The sequence below is a fragment of the Gopherus evgoodei genome, chromosome 16 (genome assembly GCF_007399415.2).
Source record: "Gopherus evgoodei ecotype Sinaloan lineage chromosome 16, rGopEvg1_v1.p, whole genome shotgun sequence".
Lineage (NCBI taxonomy): Eukaryota > Metazoa > Chordata > Testudines > Testudinidae > Gopherus > Gopherus evgoodei.
Genome location: NC_044337.1, coordinates 617,426 through 625,722, shown reverse-complemented (window position 1 = coordinate 625,722; position 8,297 = coordinate 617,426). Strand labels below are relative to the sequence as shown.

Below are 8,297 nucleotides of genomic sequence, written 5' to 3'. Positions count from 1 at the left end.
GGTCCAGAGAATGCCTCAGACTGAGTTTTTTCCCAAACTGTTGGATGAACAGTATCTGGATCAGCTGATTTTAAAACCATCTAATTGTAGTAGTGGCTGTTTAATATCCTCTAGAAATACTAGTGGAATGGAAAGAATGTCAGCGTCATATGACATGCCTACATCATCATTTCCCCCCAGTACAGAACAAAAATATTTATTGAATACATCTGCGTTTTCTGTATTATCATTGAGAATTCTACCATTTCCATCTAATAATGGACTAGTACCATTGAACCATTAATGAACCCTCATATCCCACAAGGAAGCAGGTGTAATTATCCCATCTTAAAAATGGAGAAACTGAGGCAGGCAGCAGCAGTGACGTGCCCCAGTTCACATAGGCAGCCTATGGAAGAGCCAAAACCAGATCCCAGGAGTCCTGATTCCAGTCCTCTATTTTAATCATGCACATGTAATCTACCTTCTACCTCTCTACTGTAGCCACCTTCCAGCAGCTCCCTCCTGCATCTGCCCCTCTGTCTTGCTTTTGGCACTTGTTGCCTCAGTCAAATAGAAGCAGTTATTGCATTTTTTGGAGGGAGGCAAGGTTGGCCTCTGCTGCATAACCTCCACCCCCTCCCCCACCCCACATGGAAAGTCACCATGCTCGTGTCCTCTCATCTGGCATTTCAGGAGCAAGTTGTTGCAGCTTCTGGTCATGCGGCAGGGGCAAACCAGGGACTGGGCAGGTGGGTGGCATCACCCTCTATGCCCTCAATGACAATCTGCATCTGTTGCAGTTGGCTGCTGTAAAGGGCACTTCATGCCGAGTGTATTTACCTCTCCATTCTATCCCTCAATGTTAAACGTTCCTGGGCTGTGTCTCTTCCCCTGGACACTGCCCCTGCTCTCATCCTGAGCTGATGAGCTGATCTGCATGTACCAAGGCAAAGGGGCTACAGTTATCACAGTGCAGAAACACATTTGAAGCCAAGCTCAGCCCCAGTATAAGCAAATGCAACTCCCCTGGCTTCATTAGAATCAGGGTGATTTATGTGAGGCCTGAATTTGGTCCTTGGCCTTAGACACCTTCCTTAGCTGGGCCTGAGCAGAGTCCTTCAGCACAACACAGCAGCTGAGGCCAGGCCTCTCAAGGCTGGGGCAAAAGCTATGGTCCAGCCCCAGCAGCTCCGCATCACCAAGCTATCCATTGGCCCACCTGTGAGCCTCTTCCGGCTCTCCTGGGCAGGTGAAGTAAAGCAGTAGGTGCACGTGTTACACACAAGCAGAGGATAGCAAGTTACTAGAAGCTGTGTGACCTGCTCAGATTGCTGCTTGGAGCATCGGCTGTCGGAAAGGTCCCCACCTGGCGCTGACCTTCTGGAGTCCTGGTCATGTGGGAATCAGGTATAAAAATGATGGGTAAAACGATCAATACCAGCATCAGGATAGCAATCCAGAACACAGCCAGGCGACGCTCCCATAGGAGCTGGCATAGCCCCCTGCATGTGGACAAGCGGGAGGGATGGTGGATACCTATCAGATCTCTTCTACTGACGTCCCGAGGGGCTGGGTTGTATAATAACTCCACTGTAACCAGCATCTCAGGGGTTTCTTCACCAGCACTCACTTGACAGGACAAGGACGGCTGTTTGATCCAGCACAGTCTGTGTCCATCTAGCCAGACCTCCTGCAGGGTCTGCAGCCATGGAGGGAACTGGGTCACAACATCCATATTGGGTGGGAATTTGGGGATCCCTCCATCAGGGATGGGCACTTGTGCTCTGCAGAGAGGGCAGGGGAAGGTCTGGGCTTGTTTCACGAAGATGCAGATCCTCGACAGGCATTCCAGGCAGAAGGTGTGAGAGCAAGGGAGGAGCAGGGGCCTCTGGAAGAGGTTGTTGTAGGGGCCATAGCAGATGGGACACTCAGGAATGGACTGCTGAGAGGCCGGCAGCTCTGTCTGGTTGGGACCCCAGTCCATAGCCAGAGTCTAGCCACAGCCCCAGCAGCCTGCAGCTGTTTAACTCCAGTGGCACTTGCCAGGGCAGCAGAGTTGAGTAAGTTTTATCAGAGCCACCAGCAGTGAGTGAAGCTTTTCCTGCTTCTCAGCCCATCTCAATGCTTGTTGCTGCATGGCCTGTGCTGAGGCCCCAGGCTTGGGCTCCCTCCTCTGCCTGACCAGTCGGTCTGAGGGGCAAAAGGCCAGCACTGCTGCTGCCAGCCTGTTGTGAGTTCCTTTGCTTAGTAACCAACATTGAGCTCTAACTTTTGCTGAGCCAGGGTCAGTTCAGTCCCTCCCTCCTCACATAGCAACTCCAGCTCTGCATACACACAGCCAGCTCGCTGGGACACAAAGGAGACAGAGGCAACCCTGGAAACTCAGAGCTTCCCAGGGTGGTGCAGGCATGCTCAGCACTCTTCAGACGAGCTAACAAGTGGCACGGTCCAGGATTTGGGTTGCTATGGTGCCAGGCCCAGTGGCACATGCTCCCGGGCCCCCATTGTTACAGGAAGCTACCACACCTAGGGAAAAGCAAAGCCCAGTCTGCTCTGTCAAGCAGTGAAATAACCTTGGCTTGTCCTTAGTCATTAGTAGCTGCAATTGAACCGAGAGCTGAAGCCAGACTTGATGGAGCCCAATATCCCAGTCACAGGGCTGGGTAAGCCAGCTGCCCTGGCCTACTCAGGAGTGCAAGGAGGTGGTACTGATCTCCTTCACTCACAGGGAAAGCTGGGTGAGCCGGGAGCGACCAACAGCCCTCTCCAGCTGCCCAGGTGCCTGTCCAGCACGGAGACCCCAACCACCTCAGCTGAGTGGGTGCCAAAGCACAGCAGGTGGTGGGAGAGCAGGGGATGCCTTCTAGTCTCTGAATAGGAGTTGATGGTATAACAAGTGTCAAAACAAAACCATGGAGTGGGCTCAGCAGCTGGGGGTGCTGAGCTACTGCAGCTCAGGGCCTGGCTGAAGAATCTAGGTAGGTTGGAACAGAGGGTCAGGTGATGCCGGTCTCCTTGGCAAGAAGGATGGGTCACCTCAGCAAGGGGCTGATTCACCTGTGTGTTGTCATTTACACCTGTGCTAGGAGGGGGAGCAATCCAGCGGTGCATTCTGTCACCAACTCTTCTCCCATACAATAACCCAACATGGCCAAGCGTGCCGACTAGCACTCAAGCCAGACCCGCAAAGGCTGCCTCGCCTTCCCCAAGCTCAGCACAGCTGGTACAGCTGAGGCAGTGCTGGGGTGAATCCTCACAGTGTGAAAGTGCCGTGACTCAGTAAAGAGGGTGCAGTGCACTTACTGGCCTGTTCAGGGCTGCCAAGAGCGGGTTTGGGCTCCAGTGAAAAAATATTTTCGGTCTCCCCAGCAAGGGCAGACCAGCTAAACAGGGCTTCCAAAGCCGGGGAAGCCAGGCCCCTGTAATTTGTACTGGCTTCCCCCACCACTCGTCGGCCCTGGGCCTGTTAGCAGAACTAGACAGTGAAACTGCACTTGTTAAAGACATGAAGCCATCCAGAGCTGCAGAATTTACCTACAAAGACCCCTGTGATCCTCTCAACCTTCACACCTGCCCATGCCTGATAGGAACCAGCTGTGCGTGTGCCACGAGAGCACAGTGTGCAATGCCTGTGTCTGGTTGTGTTACACAAGTGACAGATTTCAGTGAGGCTTGAAGTGAATAATTAGCTAATTCTTCTAGGTTTTAATGTTTTTTTAATAACTAAGTTTGTCCTTAGGAGAAATATATGAATGAACTTTATGGGGTGGGCGGGGGAGGAAGAAGGATATGGCATAATACAGGTCCAAAGATGCAGATCAACATTAGCAAACTGCTGCCTACACTCTACATTTTAGGCCCTGTGTGATGCTGCCCCTTGGCCCGATATGTTAGCAAATATTGGGGCAGGGCAGGGCCTCACTAGGCTGTTTCCATTAGGGCAGTGGTTCCCAAACTTTAACAACCCGTGAACCCCTTTCACTAAAATGTGAAGTCTCACAAAACTTTCCTAAAAATTAATATTTCCAGGGATTTTCTCTTTTATACCTGAGTATAAATTATAAAAGCAGTGATCTTGGAAATATAAAATTTGTTTTTATGACATGGTTATTCACACTATTATTTTTTATCATTACAGTACTTTTATTACATTATGAAAATGGCAACACTCTTCCAAGATCTCACTTTCGTACCTTGTATCACTTTGAATAAGCCTGTTTCATCAAGGAGTATCAGATGTGAAACAGCAGGAAGGTATTTAAGAAGCCTACTCAAAGTTCCTTCTACACAAGCATTCACGTCTTGAGTAGTCCAGGCAAACAACACACGTGACAAAGCTTAAACTTGTTCTTCATAATAATTTTAAAAACAGTGCTAGGTGCCTATTTAATTTTAAAAACAGCAAAAAATATCCATTTCTTATAAGGAGTCTTGAAATTTAAATCTTCTCAATGTGGCATATATGCTTGCTTTGATCTGCATAGCTCTTGGAAGTCCAAGGGACAGTTCTGTCCACCATTAGGGAATTTTTTTCCGAGAACCCCCTGTAACATTCACGAACCCCAGTTTAGGAACCACTGCATTAGGCGAAATTTACGGTAGAGTCAGGTATTGCTCTGGGCAATTCTGCTTATTTACAAAGCACACACACAGAGTCCTGTTTCCCTGAACACAGCAGGAACAAACAGCATCAGGCAGTTTCCTTGTTGACAGTTTCGGAGACTGCTTCTCCAGACAGCCCTGTAGCTCCACAAGCTCTGTCTCTGCTCCTGCTCAGGGCTATCCACATAGCTGCTTCTCTGGGATTTCTGGTCACTTTCCACCTCTGACCCTCACAGAGGCAACCAATCAGTGTTCCATCACTGCATTTTAAATCAGTCCCCAAAGAAACTCCTCTTATTTGCCCTTAGTTCTTGCTCAGCCCTTTCATATGGCCCAGTGCCTTGGATGTGGCTTCTGTTATTTCAGCTACACACCGCTATGCCATAAACTAGCTTAACTGCTTCTTCCATTTAGCCTGAAGTAAGGATGGCTAGCACACCCATCCGCTTGAGTGAGGTATGTGATTGCCTGCAGAACAAAGCTGTGCCATTAAAACCATGCAGCATAACTGCTGTAACATTGGATTTCCTCTGCAATGTTCGTTCACATGTTTCTCCTCATGAAAAATCAGCAAAACCCCATAAAAATCCACTCAAACTCATCAGCTAGTTACAATGTCGATAATGCCACCCGTGGCACCCAGCTCATGACAGACAAGGAAATAAGAACATAACATAAGAACGGCCATACGGGGTCAGACCAAAGGTCCAGCTAAGCCAATAGCCTGTGGTCTGACAGTGGCCAATGCCAGGTGACCCAGAAGGAATGAACAGAACAGGGAATCATCAAGTGATCCATCCCCTGTCACCCATTCTCAGCTTCTGGCAAACAGGCTAGAGACATGCATCTGATGAAGTGGGTATTCACTCACAAAAGCTCATGCTCCAATACTTTGGTTAGTCTAAAAGGTCCCACAGAACTCTTTGCCCCTTTTACAGATCCAGATTAACATGGCTACCCCTCTGATATAAGAGGCTAGAGACATATCCCTGCCCATCTTGGCTAACAACCATTGACTGACCTATCTTCCATGAATTTATCTAGTTCATTTTTGAACCCTGATATAGTCTTGGCTTCACAACATCCTCTGGCAAGGAGTTCCATAGGTTGACTATGAGTTGTGTGAAGAAATACTTCCTTCAGTTTGTTTTAAACCTGCTGCCCATTCATCTCCTCTGGGTGAAAACAGAGACCAGCAAAGCAAGCAGGTGCTTAGGGTGGAACATTTTCAGGGGTGGCAGGGATCCAGCATGGGAGCATCCAACGAGGGGCCCTGGGAGTTGTAGTTCCTTGGTCAGCTCCCTGCCTATACAGCCAGCCCTGGAGCAGGGAAAGAACTACATTTCCCAGCATTCCCTTGGTAGCTCTCAACAGGAAAGGGAGGGGGAGGGAGTGAGGTAGCTGAGACCTCCTGCTGCAGCTTGTTGTGAATGGAGAACTCACTGCTAGAACTGGGTGGCACTATGAACAGCAGGGTTACCATGTTTTAACATTCAAAAGAGAGGGCACACCACTGCGGGGGGGGGGGTAACTCCACCCCCCATCCACTCCCTCCCACTTACTGCCCCCTGACTGCCCCCCACAGATCCCCCAACCCATCCAACCCCCCTGGCTCCTTGTCCCCTGATTGCCCCCTCCCGGGACCTCTGCCCCAACCGCCCCCTGGAACCCCACCCCATCTAAGCCTCCCTTCTCCTCGTCCCTGACTGTCCTCTCCTGAGACCCCCCACCCTAACTGGCCCCCTAGGACTCCACCCCCTACCTGTCCCCTGACTTCTCTGACTCCTATCCACACCTCCACCCCCTGACAGGCCCCCTCCGAACCCTGGGCCCATCCAACCTCCTCTGCTCCCTGACCTTTGACTGCCCCAACCCCTCTCCATCCCCCAGTCCCTGACAGCCTCCCCCAACCCCCTGAACCATCCAACCCCCCCTGCTCCCTGTCTCTTGACTGCCCCCCAGGATCCCATGCCCCTTCTCCAACCTGCTGGCATGGCGTGCTGAGGCTGCAGGGGAGGAGAGCAGGGGCTCTGGCTGCTGGAGGTCCCGATGTGAGCAGCTCAATCCGGCCAGGCCACCCTATCAGCCACGCCACACTCTGCATTGGGAGGGAAATCCTGGACCTTTTGACAGTTTTAGAAATTCCTCCCGGATGGCTATTTAAAACCCAAAAAGCCAGACATGTCCGTGAAAATATGGACATATGGTAGGTAACCTAGAACAGGGAACAAGCATGCCCAAGGAGTAGAAGGCCCAGAGATCCCCTTCAGAAGACATCCCCAGACGGGATTAGGGATACTGTTGTGACCTCACCTTGCAGCCCCCAAAGAAAGAATTGGGTGGACTAAATGGACAGAGTCCCTCTCTATTTGAAGCCTAGCAAGGGAGGTACATGGATCCCACTAGAATTTAAAATGAGAAGTAAGAGAGAGGAGGGTCTACTAGAGGACCTGGGCAGCTTTAGATACAGTACCAGGCACGCAGGAGGATTTCCACTTCTGAGCCATGGAAGCAGAAATTGACTTTTCCTTTCCAGATTTAGCTAATATTCAGAAAGGGAATCTAGCATCTGCCTTCCAGATTTGAACACCCTCAAAATTCAAGAGTGCTCAAGCTCAGTTTGGGCAGCTGTTACTTCATTTCTCCCAAGTCAAATATACTGAGCCACTGTAACTTGTGTGATGGGGCAAGGCCAGATGGCTACAGTAAAGTAGTGAGGAACAGGTATGTTAGCCCCAGGCTAAACAAATCCTTGGTACCATGGTAATCAAATGGCAGTTGCTCCAGGTTAATCAAGATCTTTCTAGAAGGCAGTGGAGATAGCTACATTGATTGAGACACCTGAAGCCAATCAAGGGCTGGCTGGAACTAATGAAAAGCCTCCCAGTTAGTCAGTGAGGTGTATGTGTGCGGAGCTGGGAGCAAGAGGTGCAAGGAGCTGAGAGGGTGTGCAGCTGAGGACTACAAGCATTATCAGACACCAAGAGGAAGGTCCTGTGGTGAGGATAAAGAAGATGTTTGGAGGAGGCCATGGGGAAGTAACCCAGGGAGTTGTAGCTGTCATGCAGCTGTTACAGGAGGCACTATAGACAGCTGCGATCCACAAGGCCCTGGGCTGGAACTTGGAGTAGAGGGCGGGCCTGGGTTCCCCCCAACCCCTGATCAGACACAGGAGGAGTTGACCCAGACTATGGGTTCCACCAGAGGCAGGGGCGGCTCCAGGCCCCAGCATGCCAAGCGCATGCTTGGGGCGGCAAGCCGTGGGGGGTGCTCTGCTGGCACCGCGAGGGCGGCAGGCAGGCTGCCTCCGGCGGTTTGCCTGCAGAGGGTCTGCTGGTCCTGTGGCTTCAGAGGACCTCCCGCAGGCATGCCTGCGGCGGGTCCGCCGAAGCCGCAGGACCAGTGGACCCTCCTCAGGCAAACCACCGGAGGCAGCCTGCCTGCTGTGCTTGGGGCGGCAAAATCCCTAGAGCTGCCCCTGACCAGAGGGGAAGCTCACTGAGGTGAGCAAATCCACCAATAAGCGCAGATCCCACCAAGCTAGAGGAGGAACTTTGTCACACTTGCTGTAGAAAAAGTAGATAGAATTGAGCAAGAAATGCTTCCCAGTGGTTATTAGGACTGGAATTGCTATTTTCAACAGCCATTGTGTTTTTGTTTTGTTTTTAAGTTTTATTTGTTTAAAAGGAAGACAGTGATACTGCATTGGCAAA

General features: G+C 50.8%; 1 protein-coding gene across 1 annotated transcript; it reads right to left on the bottom strand.

Moving 5' to 3' along the window:
- Nucleotides 1-215: 215 nt before the first annotated feature.
- Nucleotides 216-2,116, bottom strand: LOC115635998 (RING finger protein 223-like). The gene has a single exon (XM_030535540.1). It carries the CDS (start codon nucleotides 1,964-1,966, stop codon nucleotides 1,286-1,288), a length of 681 nt encoding a protein of 226 aa, XP_030391400.1. The 5' UTR covers nucleotides 1,967-2,116; the 3' UTR covers nucleotides 216-1,285.
- Nucleotides 2,117-8,297: the final 6,181 nt, after the last annotated feature.

Excerpts from the sequence above, each read along its gene's own strand:
- LOC115635998 (XM_030535540.1), bottom strand. The coding sequence starts at position 1,966 with ATGGACTGGGGTCCCAACCAGACAGAGCTGCCGGCCTCTCAGCAGTCC.